The 19,912-nt window shown below is 40.7% G+C and overlaps 1 protein-coding gene across 1 annotated transcript; it reads right to left on the bottom strand.

Annotated features, from left to right (window-relative positions):
• Positions 1-641: 641 nt before the first annotated feature.
• On the bottom strand, positions 642-11,577 carry PATL2 (PAT1 homolog 2). The gene is made up of 19 exons (XM_053456546.1): positions 11,554-11,577; positions 11,336-11,438; positions 10,346-10,638; positions 9,683-9,754; positions 9,508-9,579; positions 7,789-7,953; positions 7,185-7,271; positions 6,731-6,900; positions 6,117-6,188; positions 5,716-5,854; positions 5,206-5,326; positions 4,914-5,011; positions 3,717-3,770; positions 3,080-3,228; positions 2,304-2,463; positions 2,076-2,216; positions 1,842-1,939; positions 1,095-1,244; positions 642-995 (listed from the first exon to the last, which is right to left on the bottom strand). The coding sequence occupies exons 1-19, from the start codon at positions 11,575-11,577 to the stop codon at positions 956-958; spliced, it is 2,208 nt and encodes a 735-aa protein (XP_053312521.1). The 3' UTR covers positions 642-955.
• Positions 11,578-19,912: the final 8,335 nt, after the last annotated feature.

Genomic DNA, 19,912 nt, shown 5'->3' with positions numbered 1-19,912 from the left:
CACTTATCTAACTAATGTCCAGCAATGGACAATTAGCGTGCCGCTTAGGAAGCTTGCGCTTTTAATTCTGCCGCTTTGGGAACCACAACAAGAATATATGTAATAGTCCATTCCCACACACATTATTTCCTCCTCCAACACCATATGAAACGGATAATCTATAGTAAAACAAAAAAAAAGTGTATCCTCAGGGCCAGGACTGGACTAAAGGAGGGTAAAACATCACCGCACCTCTTATTTACTGTGGTTTTATTATCCAGATAGTTAAGTCGCAACTAAGGAAACACCAAATGCCCAATTCAGGAGTTAAACTCAGATTACTTTTTCCCCACTCAACCATTTTACCGTACCGTGTGCCTTAGTTTCCGAAACACAGTCAACGCATTGAGATGTCTCAAACATTTCTTCCTTTTAGTTTTGCTTTTATTGGCTTTGAAATAAAAGTAACATTTTCAAAACGGTCAGGGGCCGATAGGACCGATGTTGCTCCAGATGAGGAAAAAAAACCCCAAAAACTGGAGATAATTGACCTACATTTTAATCCCATTTATGTTAAAACCGCCAATATGGGTGGAAGACCCATATTACATGCGTGAGCCCAATGTAAAAAACAGCCACAAAAACCCATTTACAATCAGTTTATTTTGCAAGTGCTGTACATGGCAAATGTGCAAATAATTCACACAAACCAAAATAACTTACATTCATAATTTTCTTCCCCCATTTTACATCATATTAATTCAAATATTCAAAAAACAAAACAAAAAAAAGTCGATATACCGTTCAGATTTGCGGCACATGTTCATCAAAATTTGAACGCCATGACCACGCCCGAACAGATAATGCAACCAAAATTTCCTTTAAAACAGGATTAAATATTTAAATTCCGACAATGGAAATTCCACTCATCATAGACCTATGGCAAGTGAAGTAATAAGTTGGATTTCTCCTTGTTTCACGAAGGTACCGATGTGTATGGGGGCGCTGTAGGACATCTAAGGGGAGAGAGCAAAATACATGCATCAAGATCTTCAGGAGATACAACTTTCAATCACTCCATGTAGTCAAAGTAAAAATATTCAGTGGCAACTTACTCCATTTTGTCCTCAAGCTTATGAATAGTCTGTTTGTCCAGATAACGACAGAATAGGGAGAGCAAATTGCTGGGCAAGAAAAGTGGTTCCACCATAGAGGACTTTGAAACATGGGATAACTCTTTTGCAACCAGGAACACCGTGTCTGTCCTGTATGAGAAATATAGCTGGCTATTTAAAAAGTCATTAACATTGCGCCCATATCACCAGTCCCCAAAATCTGATGGTAATTTGTATATTACCAACAAAATAATTTTATAATGTAACAGAGGTCAAATAGACCAGAGGCTGAGCATTATGGTTAAACACTATATAGATAGCAAACTTATTACCTCTTCCCCCAGCAAATCCAAAATGCCATCTCCGGCATGGTTTCTCTACGTTCTTCCAACCAGATATCCCTATACTTAATCTACATTCTAGATATCTATATGCAGTTTCTTTAGCAGTTGTATATATTTATTAACTGAATATTTATTAACCTGAATCTATTGGCAGAAACCCAAGATGCAATAGCATAGGGAATTTAGGTGCTGGGGGCACATTTGCCGAGACCTACCCTGCCAAACGCGGATGGTTTTATTGAAGGTAAACCGAGAACAAACATCTCTATGTCCCTACACATGCGCTACCCTCACCTACAGATATGAACCAGAATAATGTTTATATTCTCCTTGCGACACATACTCAGCCGCTCACAAGACAGTCAAAGCTTTGGGTATAAATAGCCGAAAATGACTCGATTACCATTTTTCAAAGTCACCAATGCACGGTTCCATTGGCGTGTCAGAGGACAGGAGACGCTCTCCTTGGCTTAATAAAGAGTATAACAGGGATATTCCGAACTGGAAGAAGATAGATGTAAATGAGTCAGCAGTATATATACGTCATTGTATTCAATACCTTATACAGAAGAGAGAAAAAAAAAACCCAAAAGAAAACGCTTAGATATTTCAGTTCTTACAGACAAGTAGCTTTTACCTGGTTTTGAAACGCCACAGTAAGAGGCATCTCATGAGTGTCCGGTAAAGGTCGGGTAAGTTCTTGGATGACTCCGATAAGCTCGGTGAACGTAAGCCTATTAATTATACCCGTCAGAGGCCCATACAAAATGGGGAGAGACTACAGGAAACAAATAGAGATAAAATATGAGAATCAGGACAAGTACATTCTGGGCAAAACTGCCTGTTAATTCAGCCAAGTTATCACCTTTTCTGCTGCATCATTTTTAATGAGGAACGACAAATGATGGACCACCACGAGGAGGACTTCTCCTGCCTGCTCGCTGTGCAGGAATGGAAACAGGCGCACCAATAACTTCTTGCCTTTCCCCACTTCTAACAACTGCAAGAACTTGTTCTCGGTTTCACTGCAAGAGGAACCCAGTGATCGTAAAAAGGACCATACATGCAATAGGCAACCAATATCTCTACTGTCAATATATGTGTGTAGCAGAATCAATAACCCAATGACAGCCAACGTTCTTAATGCCATGCTTTAGAAGAGGCGAGTTCTATACCAAATGTCATCACATACAAGAAAACTTGGACAGCCCCCATTCTTCCATCGTTTGTGCTTAAAAGCATTACGATAGAGAGGTCCCTTTAATTTCCATGGTGTCCCTCTTGAAAAGAGGCATATTGGGGAGGAAAGAGTGGCAACATTTGTTTTGGCACAGATAGAACCATCTGCTTGTCATAAAGCGGCCAAGTGGGGCTGCCACCACTTTAGACCCGTCTCCCTAGGAAGGGTACACCACTACCCCCAATGAAATTAGCACATTCACACTTAAACCTTACATATAAATAGTGCAGAAAAACCTTCACTGTGGCCATCATTTAGACACCTTACCTATAGTAAGTACATGTATGCTTTCACGCAAGAGAAAGTCCAACAAAAGGCATTGATTTCTGCCCACTATATACAAAGCACGTTTGCCCGCTCTAATGCAGCGTTTTGTATACATTGTGGTTTAATTCACGTACGCTTCACGATTGCAGGCCGTGACCTTTAGGGAGCCGTACAGTCTCTGCACTTTGTAGTCCAGTTTTTGCTGGAAGCGGTCATGTTGCTCCCCAGACACGTGGCGCATTTTCCTCTCCATTTCTTCAATCTCTAGCAACATTACAAACAACTGAAAAAGAATTGTAAACGTGCTGAAAGACAATGTAAAGCAGTAAGCCATGCAAAAAAAGGTTCACTCGCAAAGGTTCACTACAATAGGCTTAGCAGAATTTATTTCCAAGCAAAACCAAACTCAGTGAGGTCTTCTTGTTCTTTCATGCGCTTTATTTACTTGCTGGTTACTCATCAGATGGCTGCACAGCACCTTCATAGAACAAATTCCCATGGAAGGATGGCGGCAGGCAGGCATCTGCCCAATAGCTGCCTATGGCCACTAAAGTCACCTACCTTCAAGTAGCATCTACCTTATTGTATATGAAGCCAAGTGGTGGCTGGCACAGGTAGGTTAAACAAAACCTTTTGGCTCAAGGATTTATTTATTTATTATTAAAAAGGTCTGTAATTGATAAGTCAGCTTGGGATCCGTTTGCTTTATACATATGAACCAAAAGGGGGGAAAAAAAACAAAACAAAAAAAAGACAGAATTAATTACTCACCTTCTCTACATGTCTGAGAACCCGCAACTTCTGGTAACCAAGAGCTTTGATATCCTGGAAAAAAAAAAAAAAAAAAAAGTTCGCCATTAATGTTTATCATGGACTTCCAACTATACAGGTTACCCTTTACAGCGGCTGGTTTGGACGTATAGAGACGGATTATTTATTGCAGTTACCAAGAAAGAATGTACAAAAATATTCTAAAGAATGCGTAAAGTAAAGGAAGATCTACACACCAGAAGTTATAGTGGAGTACTAGTGCATTTAACAAGCCGTCAATGGAGTAACTTACAAAAATGAGATAAAAAAAACGCTAAGCAGAGACCCTTTGCCAGATCATGGACAAACATTTTTGTGCAGGAAAATGCAGAAGAGGAATCACACCCCAAAAAACTACACATTCAGATTCTGGGGTGCTGCTGAAATGACTAACATGTACAAACAAAGCAAGAGATCAGCACACACAGCAAATGCTATTAAAAAAAAAAAAAAAAAAAAAAGCCACCACATTTACACCTGGGAACTTTCTGGGTCGTGGGAGCGGCGTCTTGACACGCCCCACTCCCCGCCCATTTACTCTTTAAATGGGGAGGGGGGGTGTCCCACATCACTGGAATTTTGGGCACATTCTCCTAAGACCTACTTAGCTAATGACAAGTGTCAGACATGCGCAGACAATCGTTATATCACTTATATTACCTCTACTGAAAGCAGGGAGCATAACCCAGAAAGCTACTTGCACATGCTGCATAGCACTAGCTTTCTAGTAAGCCAATCACATGCATGCTATCCGATCGCTCATGTTTTGTTAGAACGAATGCAATTGGCTGCAGCATCAACCTCAATGGGAGAGCAAACTGTGTATGTGCAAGAAATTTACACACTAATCCTGCCAGGCAGCGGAGTAACACGGGCTCAGGGGGTCGCAGCCAAGCTCGTGACACTCCTGTGTTCCTTAAATAATTAGCATGTGTACATAGTTAGGGGCATATGCTGCTTGTGACATCAGGGGACCTGGGGTAATTTTTGCCTGTGGTTTCCATTTACACCCTTGCTTCCAAGTGGACAAGACGACGACAGAAATAGTCCCCCCCCACCCCAATAACTAAAGAATTTACATGCTTAATGGACTTCAATATGCATTAGAAATAAAATAGTGGGACTAGACTGTTCCTTTATAATAAAAGGAATACTTACTTCATCTGGTGTAACAAATGAGACAGCATCAATTGCTCTTCGGGGGCTGTAACAGGTAGAGACTGCCACCTGTCCCAAGGAACCTTCAATGTGGACCACTAGCAAATATGAAGTAGATACAAAGAGCACAATAAAAAAAACATTCAATATTTAGCACATAGCCATTAGGCTGTTTTTACCCCCAGCTCAACGACAGAGGCAAATGTAATTCATTGCAGTTGCCATTTTTGTTGTTGTATATACATGAGCTTTGTTCACTCAACACACTAAATGCCCAGTTAACACTACATACCGGATTCATAGGTTTCTGCCTTTTGTATATAAGGAGTAACTAGTTTAGTGGGTTCCCGTTTTTTCCGTTCCCCCAAAAGCTCTTCCTCAGCCAGCCTTCTCTCCAACCTCTCATAATAAGTCTACAACACAAAAAGAATATAAGAGAGCGGACATCAGGATGATGAATTCTAGGCTCTGAAACTTGTATGTACCATAACCTCATGGAGAAACAATACATTGGAATTGAACCTTTTCAGTAGCATGATTAGGCTGGGCTATCCTCCCTTTTCTTCTGAGGGACGAAATATGATGTCATCCAATGGATGTCATAAGTCAATGGGAAAAAAATACTGTCTACTGTAGAGAAGTTGGAAAGGAAGAGCTCTGATCTTCCCAACCGTTTCCTATAAGTAAGCAGCGCATCTGGATAAAATAGGCCCCTAGTTTGGGCAGCAGAAGGGGCCACTGCCCTCCTGAAACTGCCCTAGGCCAGAATATGAGTTTTTGTGTTTTTTTTTTTGCCACATACCTGGTAATAATAATCATCCAAATGGGGGTTTTCACTTTGCAGTTGAATCATCTGCAGTTTAATTACCCATTCCTTCTCTTTCTGAGACATGAGACTGGCATATGGATCAGGCCTGTTGTCCCACTGCTTCCGTGTAGAACTTAGCAGGGGTGATAAATAGAAGAAATTATAATTACATATCTATATATACACACACATATATATATATATATATATATATATATATATATATATATATATATATATCCTTCGATGAAGTCTCTCAAACGACCTTATAAAATCCAAGATTATAATGAATAAACCGAAACCAGCATATTTGCAGTACTGCCGATTATCTGGACACTGGTCCAGCACCTACTACATATACCCATTAAGTGGCCGTTCCGAACCATTCCCGTTACCTTTGTGTTCTCTGGCGCTGATTAAGTATTCTGCGATGCTGAGGATGTAGTTGTGTTACATGACCTGGAACCCTGCATCATGGGAGATAAGAAAACATATTAAGGAGCTCATCAAAGGTTCCATGATGTTGCAAAGATTTGACCTATTTAAAGAGCTTTATTAAAAATGCATGCTGGGATTTGGATAATACATTCAAGCGATCCAAATGTCCTCTTTGCACGTGCATGCTTACAATAGTATTACATCCTTTTCCAATACTTCATATTCCGTACCATACTGTGGTTATTGTAATATTTATTATCCCAAAAGAGATTCATTATCCTTAAGCCTTAGCATTACTAGAGGGGTGGTCCGCAGAGAGATTAACAAGGAAAAACTTAAAATCAGCATCCCATTAAATATATTGCATTGGGATTACAAAATTGTAATTTTTTTGGCAACACAAGTGTAAAAAAAAAAAAAAAAAAAAACATTTGGGGACTAGATATGTAGCCTTAAGTGCAGTTTAAAGGCAACAACCTGTGTATATTACCTAAAAGACATGCATTCACTAACAAAGCAAGACTTGCAGATGCATTCACAGTAATGAAGACAGGGTTGGGTATTGACTTACTTAAACCTCTGCAGTGTGTTACCCATGGGACTGAAGAAGGGGGACATGCTCGGACTGGGCGACATTGGGCCAAAGTGCATACGGACCATTTTTGGAGTCATAGGACGGGATGGTGTGCTGACATTGGGAGACATAGGTCTAAAGGGAGTCTGAGACATAAAACCCGGAGACTATGGGAAAAGAAAAAAAAAATGCACGTTTATATATAATCATTTGCATAAAATGCACAAAACTGTAACAGAAGCTGCCATGAAGGATTTGTAAGGCTTAATACACAAATCCATTTCAGTCATTGATTAATCACTCAATTAAAAATGGTGAAAAATAAATATATGTTTAACATAAGTGTATTGTGCCATCATTACAGGCAAGACCATCCCCCTCTTTGGACACTAAAGGGTGAGCTGTGGTCAAGCAGCAACAATAATCTAATTCCTTACTAAAGAGAAAATACCTGGTTTGGTGAAAAAGTCGGATGCCCCCTTCTTGGCGGGGTAAATGGATAGGATGGACGCATAGGGCGGGCTGCCAGTGGAGATTGCTGGAGAGGAAAAAAAAAATTTCAGAATCTAAAAATCCTTAGAAAGGTAGAATTATAGAGATACACCCCCCCCCCCCAATATACTAGGCCCGCTTCTAACCTCTGACCGCAAAAATACTACTAGTAATAGGAATACAAATAACTTAAAGAACCCATCTAGTCTGCCTAGATTCTGCAGCAAGATTAAGCAATTAGTTTGATCCAATCTCATATTTAGGGATGCCTTACATGCTATCCCATGCGTGTTTAAATCCCCTATTTTTTAGGGGGCCATACCAGAAAAGAACACGCTAAGCAGGTGTGCACATGTGTTGCCCAAGTTTGGAGCACATACTGACTGCTACATCTTACATCTGGTAAGTTAGAGGACAACCGATTGCCAGATAAGAACCGTTAAATAAATGGATAAAAAGCCGTTTATAACAATCATTTTCTTTTGGTTGGAACCAACAGCTTTGAGACACCAACACATTTCTTATAATAGATATTGTCACCGATTTCTTGGATATCCACTCACCTGCCTCATGAAGCGCTGCCGATAAGGCTTAGGAGACATCGCACCCATCTCCGGGCCTTTGAGTCTCGGTGAACACATATATCCTCTAATGGGAGAGTCCAGGAAATCCAGGTTCATTGGTGGAAGGTAAGGAGCCTTATCCATAACTCTAAGGATTGCTTTATCCTACAATGAAGAAAAAAAAAAAAAAAAGTCACTTTCCTTACATAAAGAGGCATCGCAATATGTTCCATAAGCACATAAATAAAACAAGCCATCTGTTCTGCTCACCTCGAGCTCCTCACATGACCTATGCTATAATCATGGCACGTTCTGTACCTGTACGTCTTAAGGCGTTATTGTTGCCGGCAGTTTATGTGTTATTAGTTTTCACGCGTATTGTACGCATCATATCAACTTTCTATTAAGTGGATAGCTCCCACTTCTGGTATTTTCACTAAAGCTGCATGATCTTTTATAAAGACCTACCAGTTTGCACGTTATGTCCAAAAACAGTAAGACCGCCACACGTTTCACTTATGAAAATGAAAGTGTTAACTCACTAAAGGTGCGAGTTTGCCGGAGAGTTGCGGTTCCCACTGGTCATCTTTACCATTTAGTATAAAAAGACCAAGATCTGCAAGGTCGCCCTTAGGCATCGGCTAGCAGGCCCCCAGGCCCCATGGTACAGTCGGTTATTTCTCTCCCGGTCTTTACCGTTCTAGCCCCCCCCCCCCCCGCTCCCCTTCTCTCAGCCCTTCAGAGGGTTTGAGAGAAGGCAGGAGCTCCAAATGGCCCCTTCCTGAAGGCAAAGGAGCTCCAAAACCCCCTAGCACCTCATCATACACAGATTTGAAAACTGGATTCGATTTTACACAATTTATGCATCGTTGGACTTGAAAATGTACGCCATAAACATTTAAATCTTGTCCATTATATATAAAAACATTCATAAATAAATCATGAGTTCAGACACAGACTGACCACACTGAGAAAACGCCTGGTGCCCCCACTCGTGCAGTGGACAACCAAGGGGCATGGTGTGGGAAATAGTAAGAAACACCACAATGAATTAAGACATCATGCCCTAAGGTGTCCTGCCAAAAGAAAAATACAACGAAGGGAAGATTTGTAGGTATCTGTAGGTGATCTGGGGAAAAGGGAACTATTGGGACAGTGGGATCTGATAGAGATTGGTATAAGGGGATCTGCTGGAAGAGAGAGATATATAGGGGTCGGTGTTGGTAATATGGTAGAAGAGGCCATGATAGGGGAAAATCTCCAATTCAACTGTTATTACAACACAGCTATCTTGACTTACATTTTCCAATTCTGTTGCACGCCCCTCAAAATTCTCACGAGGTCTTTGCTTAGTAAATAGACCCTACAGTGTTCTATGTATTCAAGTTTGTCAATACAAACATCTCTACATATACATTGTATATATCTGTATAAATAAAGAACATTGGGATGCTGTGCTTTAAAATGCCTGGGCCTGTTTTAAGTCACAGTTCGGAATGTTTAAATAGTGGAGAACGGTTTGAAAACACTATAAAAATTACGAGATTATGAATCCTGGAGTCTCCTGCACGTCAAACCTATGAAGCCGGCATAGTTGCATATTGCATAGTTCCACCTACAGCGTAGAGAATTTCCACATTCACATAATTCAGATGCACAAAAAAAAAAAAAAAAAAAAAAAAAAAAAAAAAAAAAAAAAACTTAATGTTGAAATCTTACCTCCAAAATCTGGTTAGCTAGTGCTGCTGAACCTTTTGGAGAGGCCTCCCAAAGTCCTGAATCCATCCCGGTCTGGGTATAAAAAAAATAAATTTTAAATAAAATAAATAAAATAGGAAAAAAAAAAAAAAAAAAAAAGGTCTATATATTTCAACCAAACGGAAGGGTAATTTACCAGTTCATATTCTGTATCAAATTCACACCAAGTAGATCCTATTCCACTGTCCACAACGGCGCTGTCCACACTCTAGAGAGAGGGGAAAAAAAATAATTAAAATACAATTTTGATCATAAATACGGAGCACCAGTGAAGAATGAGCTCTATTTGTTGTGTTTTTCTGGATCTAGCATTATTGCAACTAAAAATCAGCATTAGAAACAAACGTTTTTAGCGCCTTCCTAGAAACAATATCTTGCGTTGTGTTAATTTGTGTCTCTATAGCCATAAATCAGAAACACTTAATCACCAATGGGAATTGGATAGGTTGTTGCCTCGTCAATTGAAAAAGCTTTGTGATTAAACCTTCAGAGGAAACAAAATAACGGGCCTGCTAAGGTTAATTTGCTAAACATATTAGAAAGTGCAACTAACGTTTACCCATAATTCTACTCCATTGTGTTATACAAAAAGTAATTAGGTAGTATGCATAATAATAATAATAAATAATATATAATATAAATGTGGGGTGTCTGCTGCAGAGACATGGATATCGGATTACCCTTCACAGTGAATGTTGTAGGTATTGCATTGAATTGGGCAAGTCCATGGTGGGCAAACAGGACTTTTATCATACATTTAAGATAGATATATGGTACAGTTTTCCTAAACTCAAGTTACCTCTAATGTTGGTTTTCCATGATACGCCTTCATCACAGCAGGGTCTCCCAAATCAGAATCTTCCACGTGCGATCTGTCTGGATTATCATGCATTTCTACTGAACGTTCTGCGTCTTTATGAGATTCCACCACAATTTTAACTTCTTGAAAACGACACTTTTTATCCTCCTTTTGTTCTTTGACAGGCGATCTGACCGAGGAGTCCCCTTCTTCATCCTTCACCTCAGCTCTCTGTTCAGGCTTTTCCTTCTCAGGCTCCACTGGTTTTGAAACCTCATCTTCAGAATCTTGGTCTAATGAATAATTTTACAGGACGTTAAATGTTAAAGATCCGCATTTGTCAAAGTGTGTTGCATACATTTACACATCCTGACTAAAGCACAATATACACACACTGTTACCTTATGGAGAAGCTGCAACTCCCTGCTGACTCTATGTCCTGACAAGTCTCGCTTCAAGCAGCCAATCAGTGGCAGGAAAGCAATGAAATCACAAAGTGCTTACTGCGCATGCACACAGGGGTGTCTCAGGCCCCCACTGCACCTGTTACCAAGCTAGCAGGGCAGCAGATCGGTGGTAGGTAAACGATCAGAAGATGTGTTCAGCTGTACACATCTTCCCGCAAAACAGAGGCAAGGGGCAAATGCACATGGGGGATTCTGCAGAACCTTTCTATACATATCCAACAAGGACATCATAAAATTTAGAACAATTTCAACTATTATAAAAGTCCATATGATGGCTGGAGGATCTGTTTAAGATGGTCTATTAAAAAGGTCCACTGCCATTGAGCTCATCTGCTTTAAAAGGCATACAACTACCAATCCCATCCCCTACGAGAGGATATAGTGGTCTATTATAGACATGCGCGTGACACCTTTAGTGAAATATATATATATGCAAAACAGACATGCTCGATTCTGAGCTTCTTTAACCTTAAATAAAACCATTGTGTAAGACTTTACAACCGTATGACCCACCATTCCTTACCTAATCCAAACGTCACCTCATTGTATAAATCAATGTCTTCATCTTCCTCTGCCATTTCTTCCAGTAAAGATCCTTCTTCTGCCAGAAAGTAATCTTCTGGCAGCTTTTGCAAGGAGAGAACGCAGAATACTTGAATAAATACGGTATTTAAAAAACACAAAAAACACATCTTCTCCTGTAAATTACCCCCCAAGGGAAACGCAGACTGAAATACTCACAATTTTATCCGAGCCGAGGTTCATGGCTCACGTTTCGGACTGCAGGAGCGTTTGGAAAAAATATTAAACCTGCAGATAACAAGAAAGGGGGTTTAACAGGGAGACATTAAACAATTTACCGGGAGGGCTTCACTTGGGACATGTTGACACAGCCACATTATAGGTACACCCCATATATGACCCAAAATACAACACATGAGAAAGCGAGCAGAGCTGGCATACATGCAACACGCTACAGGACCGACATTTTACAGCTCCTTTTAAAGTGATCAGCATACACAAATTCTCATGAAAACTGGAGTCCACGCACAATGGGCTTGTATGCATTATATTATATATATATATATATATATATATATATATATATATATATATATATAAAAAATGTACAGAACAAAAGCCAAATAGAATTTTTTTTTTTTTTTTTCCAAAACATACTTCAGCTAACTACAGTAAACATAGCAAGTATGAGATATATCTAATATATACATCCATACACACATTACACAGTAAAGTGCATTTATGTTTCAAAACAATAAACATTAACAACGAAGCAAGAGCAAAAAATACTTCAAATTTACAAGTTTGCAATCTATTATCAAATAAAAGAAAGTAAACGGCATCATTCAGTGCAAATACAGTTAAAAATAAAACCCCTCTCTGGGGGAGGATTGGGGTTATTTTTTGTTTGTTTGTTTTAACAGAAATAACCTGATGCATTTAAATGATTTACTTTGAGAGGCATTGTGGACATATACCTGCTAAATCAATCCCTTACGTTACATAGAGGATATGAAGCTATAGGATTATTCCCATCAGAAGATAAATACAGGACTTAAATGTTCCACCTACCACTCCTAGCTGTAACCAAACTCTCAGAGCCAATCCACACCCCAACCCACTAAATAATCCACTCAAAAGTAGTCACCTGTGGGACTGCTCTGTGCAGCCATTTATGAAACCCACTTAAAGAAACAGAGCCTTTAAGGACTAAATAGGTTCTAGGAGAGATATATATTTCATATATCACAGAAACACAAAAGGATATATAAATCCAACAAAATATGCCAGTGACTTGAAGCATATAATGGTTCTTATCTCCAATCAAATACATGTATAGCACTGATCTGATATGTTTGAGTTTTTTAAATAAATTAGTTTTATTTGCTTTTTTTTTTGTTTTGTTGAAAGCGTCTGCCATGTTTTTAAAAACTCTTAGTGGCGCATTAAACACACTTATTACTGCTGTTTTTCTTTGCGGTGTGTAATCTAATGAAATTCTACGTTTCTGCGTGACTTAAAATATACAGCAGAAGGTTTCAAGATTCTGCATGTCATTCCGAACGAGTTTAGAAATGCATTTCTTCTGTTTTTATTACAGAAGAAATGCGGGATCTTCTGTTTTATTATTATTATTTTTGATATTATTTCTTATTTATTTTATCATTTTAGTTAAAGCAGTGAAACTGACGAGAGTCCTCCATTTGGCACCGATTTTCAAATACAACAATTCTACTAAGCAAGAAGAAAGGCATAATGTGGTTCTGTAACTGTAACCCTGTCTGTTTTAGGTTACTTATGTACATTAAAAGGGAAGCCTCATGTAAAGATATATTTCTTTCCATGATCATTAACCCCGGTGCGGTATACAGTAGGTCATGATAAAATGCTGTTTAACCGTTCCATTTGTGTATTTTTTGTTTAAAAATATTTTTTTCTTTAAAATAGCACCAAACTTTAACATTGCGGCCTATAATCGAGCCAATACAGTAAATAAAGATATTGGGATGCAATGGGTACGCAACCGCCCCCTTAATCAGAGACAATAGGGTCAGTAAAGGGATTAACAATACAATGGGGTCCCAACCTCCACTATCTATTACTGGCCGAATCAGTTCCAGGGATGGCTTGACCGGGTAAATGTCTGTAGTGGTGGTGGGGGGGGCTGCCTTATACAATTAGTGCACCATGGGGGGTGTCTGACATTAGACTGAAACAATGGCGGTCACTCCCTGGTTGCATTTCCTGGCTGTCTGCCGGAGATAATCCCCTCAGCAAGTGATGGGATGATGTAGTTCTGGGGGTGACACAGAAGTCTTTACAAAGCCAGGGCCCATAGGCGGTAGGGAGGAGGCTAGCTCTCAGGCCTCTCCAGTGGCCCCAGTGATGGAGGGTTAACTTATATGGGAAGTATGAGACCACTCGTGTCTCAAATGATACATGGACCCAGTAAAGTTATCGGCCAAAGTTCCAAACTAAAATGCGTATGTTCCAATTTTGACCCCACAATGTCTGAGAAACACAACTAACCGATGCATATGGGGTGTTGCTGTGTTTGGGGAGGGGGGTTGCTGAATACAGATCAATAATGTTTTTTTTATTCTTTTACATATCCGCTCAGAAACAAATCAGGAAGAATCTACAAAGTGGATGTGAAAAATGCTTTATTTTTTTGTTACGCCAACGTGGAGTCGTGGAATCAGCTGCCTGGGACACGCCGATACGCCTCTAACCAGATTCCCTGAGCTGTCTGGTTTTTGAAAATATATGGATTTATGGGGTTAAATTGAAATAGGCGACCTCTTCTGTGGCCCAAATGAGACGGGGACCCAGCAAGTGAGCTGTCAAAATTTCAAGTTCGAAAACCGATAGGCGCATGTTCTATTTTTGACCCCACAACATCTGAGAAACATGCCATAATCATGCATGTGGGGTGTTGCCGTACTCGGGGGTGTTATAGTAAGTTTCAGTAATTGCATGTTCCCCCTGGATAGAAATGTATGTATATAATGTGTTTGTGACAAAATTGGGGGGGGGGAAACTAAATTTTACTGCAATGTTTGGCACAGATTGGAGCTAAATTGATTAAATAAATATTTTGGGATTATTATTTATTGTTGTGTATAGCGCCATCATATTCCGCAGCACTGTACAGATACACCAATAACTGGTTTCTGTCTCCGTTACGATATTTTGCTCTTGTGTATTTAACTAAATCAAATACACGTCAGTGAAAATTCTCACGATGGAGTCCGTTCCACCGCGGCTCAGACTGCTTTATTCTCCTGAAAAATCATCTAATTTCACTGGATTTACCAAATCTTTATTTTTTTCTCGCCTATTTACTATGTTTTTCAGTAAGACTAATTTCTCCCTTAAAATTCCTCTCGCATACAAAACACCTGTATATTTAGAACATAGAATGGGATGGCAAATCGGCCCCATTCGGCCCGTTTTCCCTGCTGTAAAGACTCAAACCTTAATCAGTCGCTGGTCTCGTCTTAGATTCAGGAGCCATACGTCTATCCCATGCCCATTTAAATTCCCTCACTGTATTAACCTCTAACACTTCAACTGGGAGGCTCTTCCATATACCTACCACCCTATCTGTAAAGTAAAACTTCCTTACATTACATCTGAGCCTCTGACCCTCTTAGATTACGGCCTCTTGTTCTAACGCTTCTCTTCACTCCTGTCCTTTGAAGATACAGCGCTAAATTTTAGCACTTGCTCATAATAATAAACTTTTTTTATTATTATTATTTTTGGACTTTTTTTTACATTTTGCTGGAACTGGATGGTTCCCCTGATGGCGACATCACTGCATAATTATTTTTAAATGTTAACACATTTCTTTAAAAATATTTTACTAATCACATTGTGATTAGAATGCTAGGTTCGATTGACTTGCATGGTTGAATGCAGTATTTGTATTCAACCTGCAAGGGGAGCCAGAGTTCTCAGGAGGGTCTGGAGAGACCCTCTTGGAACCTTTGTCAACTTGGTTATTTTTTTAAATGACGCGCCTCCATCTTGCGAGTGGCAACATCTCTCGCAGTGGCAGTTGTGACTGTTCTCCGGTCACAGACGTGCCCGACCTGTCATTGGTCATTAAGGGGTTAAATCCCTTATTCCCTACATATTGAGAGCAACGTGAATTAATTGCCAATCTAATTGTAAAGCGCATCAGTTCTCACACGCATACAAATATACTTTTTACATTTTTTCCGCAGTATTTGCTCAGATAGATATCTTTAGTTAATAATCACTTTAATTTATCTTAAAACCCCCACTCAAAAGAAACAACACAGGTATTTTTAGCAACAAGTGATCTAAATATGTGTATAGCTTGGAGGATGTGAAAGAAACAAAGTTTTATTTCAATGGAGGAAACGTGTTAGAACAAGAGGCCACAATCTGAGGTTTAGATGTAATGTAAGGAAGTTTTTATTTTACTGACAGGGTAGTAGATAAATGGAACAGTCCCCCAAGAGAAATGGATGAGGCTAATACAGTGAGGGAATTTAAACACGTATAATACAGACATATGGCTCCTGAATCTAAGACGAGTCTTTCTAGGGGTAACAAAAAAGAAGCCGAATGGGTCTGATCTGCCTTGAAATTCTATGTTAAATGTTGGTACAAAGAAGCAGCAGATATCACGGTAAAATGGCCGGGATACACATAGAAAGTCCGTTGCTAAGGTGACAATAAGTAATTGGCGTTAAGAAGGGGCATAACCGGCTGTTTCTTCTATGAAGGAGACACAGAGGCGGCGTACACCCCGCGAGCTTCCAGAGCCTTCCCCAGCAGCCACTACGCTGCACTGTGCGCGCCCCCAGAGGACTTTACTCCCCGCGGGCACGCGCAAGCCAAGGAACCCTTCCATTTCCCGCCTTTGAGGCAGATCGGGCTCCCTGTGGTGGAAACGTTAATTCTACTAATCCAAGTCTCCCCATACGTACTGCCCGCTGCCTCTAACGCATCGTCTCTACCCTCTATGTGCTTTCATTACCCCGTCTTCTTTTATGGGAGCACATAGCGGATATTCCAACTGATTTACTAATGCGTTCGGCCTAGGCATTTCTGATTTTACCCACACAACCATCAGTCCTCTCTTTTAACCCCTTACACTCCCAGTGATTAATAAAGTTTTGCTTTCCCCCTTCCAGGTTTAAGATAGGGGTTAGTCGTCTGCCAGGTACCACTGTGTGGAATGGCGGAATGCACGGACGTACCACCAGTTTCCCCAGCCGTGCCCGCGCACTCAGTCAATGCTTACAGCGCTTAGCCGCGTACCCGCGCCGAACCAATAACACGGAACGGGTGCGCGAGCGCGCACGTACATGCGTCGGTGTGTCGGAAAGAGTCTGGCGGAGAAAGCGATCTGGAGGAGGAGGTCCGGGGCGCCATGGCGACCAACATAGAGCAAATATTCCGCTCTTTCGTGGTGAATAAATTCAAGGAGATCCAGGAGGAGAAGCTCAACAGGTAACCGGGCAGCGGTGGGGTTAGAAAAGCGATACGATAAGGGGAGGCCGCGGCTGTGCGGGATTGGCCGAGGCCTACTTTGGTTCCCCCTCCTCCACCGTTACCTCCGGGGCCTTGGAAGTGCCTGGCGATCCCGTGGGCGTCGGTGCACGGGCTGAGGCCCGGTGGCTACGGATTAATATCGCGCGTGCGAGGCGGGAAATGTATCTTGCGCAGTATCAGGAACCCGGAACAAGGTTGGGGACGAGTTAACCCTTTGCCTCCCAACTGGGCCTACGCAGCAGTATATTGCCCTCTAATATGGCACCCAGAGAGAAGTCTGATAAACACAACTAATAGACAATGGTTCCAATTGCCTTCGATTACACATACATGTGGTGGTGGGGGTGCTGCATAAGTGATGAAATATGGGTTTATTGCACATCGTTTTCTTACATAAGCAGCCGATAGGATGATACCCACCATATACATTTATTGTGGAGAGCATGGATGGGCCAGTTCCAGGCTAGGGATAGGAAGGTGGAATGCTGCCTATGGTAAAGTGTGGGCAAAGCCAGGCCCCGGCTGGTGTATGATGCATAGTAGACCTATGGCTGTATGAGATGCTGATGGCACGTGATACATATTAAGGAACTTAATAAGTCATGTGACTTTTGTATGCTAACTTCACTATGCAAAGAAGACTTCTCTGAGGAGGTAGTTAAGTGGAGCAGCCTTTCAGCAGAAGTGGTAGAGGTTTAAAGATAGGCTATGCATAAGCCTGTTCTGATGAGATGAGAGCAATGACTAAGGTGTGAGGTTTTGAAAGTAGAATCGTTCTTATCTGCTGTAGAATTCTGCTTTCTGTGTTCCAAAGAATGGCTGCAGAGTGTTTTTGGGGGGCTCTGGTTTGTGTCATGGCAGAGCTTTCTTTGGATGCCATTTTCAGATTAACAGTTAAACATTTAGTTTGATGAATACATTAATTTGCTATAATTGTTGCCAAATTGACTAAAACACCCAAAAATACTGCATTTGCTCTATTATAAGATGACCCCCCCAAAATTTGAATATTAACTTAGGAAAAAAAGAGCCTGAATATAAGACGACCCTTTAGGAAAAAAGTTTTACTAGTAAATATTCACATGTAAACTATTTTTTCGTATTTAATAATTTTTTTTTTAAATTTTGTTTTATTTGCCACTTTGCCTCAGTTATGCCACTCTGCCCCCCTGGAAATGCCTTAAACCCCCTATATGCCACTCTGCCTGCCTGGAATGATTTTTAACCCCCTATTCGCCACTCTACCTACTTTATAAGCTACTCTGCCCCAGATCTGCTTTTTAACCGCCTATATGCCACTCTGCCTCCAGAAAACCATTGAACCCCCCCATGCCACTCTTAACACTGATTGGAATTTGGAAATTTTTATTTTGTGAAGCCTGTGTCACATTTGGGGCTGTCTAGAAGCCCACCAGCCTGAAACCCCCCACAGAAGTATGTATTCTTCTGAGAGAAGATAAGCCGGGGTATTTCGTTAGACACGTATCATACAACCAGCGGGTCACCGATCCCTGACAGAAGGAGACGCAACATTAATTTGTGTTGATTTTTTTCACCAAGTTTTCCATGTGTTTTTACAATTTGTTGCCCAGATTACACGCAACTGCACAGAACCTCAACAAAACGCATCTCCACATTACAGAAATAGCCCAAATGCACAGGTTTTAGTATATATTTATACAGGGCCCGCTACATGACCTGCGGATTTCATTGGCTACAGCACACAGAATAGGGCAAGTTAGACAGAAGATAGAGGGTTAAATGACCCGATACACAATACAGTTTAGATAAAAACACCTTTTCGCAAGTATGCCAGCCTCTCGCTTGTGGGCCCGCTACTCCCACTACTCCCATCAACCTTATCGGCCTTGCTAACGGTGATAGGAGTTGTGATCCGGTGTGGGGAATTGTTTTTTAGTATTTGTGATTGATTTTATTCAGAGGTAGGGGTGGCTGGCTGTGGCATAATGTCTGATCATAATGGTTTTTTTTTTTCTCGATGGGCCGGTGCAGGCAGCCATAACGCCTGCTCCCTGCAACGGCCGCTGCCTTTCTTCTAAGCCCTGCTCATATTGCATACTGTGCTGGTGCTTTATGTAACGTGTTTGTAGCTGCCCCATAGCGCTAATATACTGCGCATGGATAAATACTGCTAAAGATCACCAGCAAGTTTTTCTTTTTTTCCGTCTGTGTTTTAGTTAAACCCGCAGAAAGTAGTAACCGGGACTTCACAGGCCAGTCTTCGGTTATACGGTATAAACATTCGTGTTTGTTTACGTCTCCTTCTCCATAGGCAACAAACACTGCAGATCGCATCTGAAATATGTGCTTTTTTTCTATTGTACAGTGATATTTTAAAGTTGTTCAGAGACCCTTTACATATTTTTATTCTGTTTCTAAAAAGTGTAAGCAGTGCGTTACAGCCGAGTCTGTACCCGGGTAAATTGCATCGTTTGTCTGCTTTTTCTTTTTAATCGAAGTTTACAAAGTAGTAGGAACCATTTTTCCTGCCCTAAAAACCCAAACCACAATCAGTGTCGTTTATATTCAGGAGCCGTATGGTTAAATTCCCTCACAGTATAACTCTACCACTTTTACTGGTAGGCTGTTCCGCTTATCTACAACCCAATTGCCAAGTTAAAACCTCCTTACATTAAACCCAACACTCTGACCCTCATGGATTTTAGTGCCCCAGTGGTAGCTTTGAGAGAAAATACTAAATTGGCACACAGTGCGGAAAGGTTACAAACGATTCTTACCCCGTCTCATGATTTCACAGACAGACGGTAATAAACCGCAGCTCATTGAACTTATACTATATTTATACATCTAATATATATACGCTGTCTGCGAGCGGAGCAACACTATGCAGAATAACGCACTTTTTAATCGAATTTAAAGATTTATAGAGATATGCTAATGAGCTGCGTATGTAGACCCCTCCTACTTCTACTGGGGGTCTGTTCCACTTATCAACCACCCTTTGAGTGAAATAAGTCCTATTTACGTTACATCTAAAAAATTGCGGGCAATCGGTGCTTTCCTG

The sequence above is a fragment of the Spea bombifrons genome, chromosome 2 (genome assembly GCF_027358695.1).
Source record: "Spea bombifrons isolate aSpeBom1 chromosome 2, aSpeBom1.2.pri, whole genome shotgun sequence".
NCBI lineage: Eukaryota > Metazoa > Chordata > Amphibia > Anura > Pelobatidae > Spea > Spea bombifrons.
The sequence above is the reverse complement of the archived record's forward strand: the minus strand, read 5'-3'. Positions and strand labels throughout refer to the sequence as shown.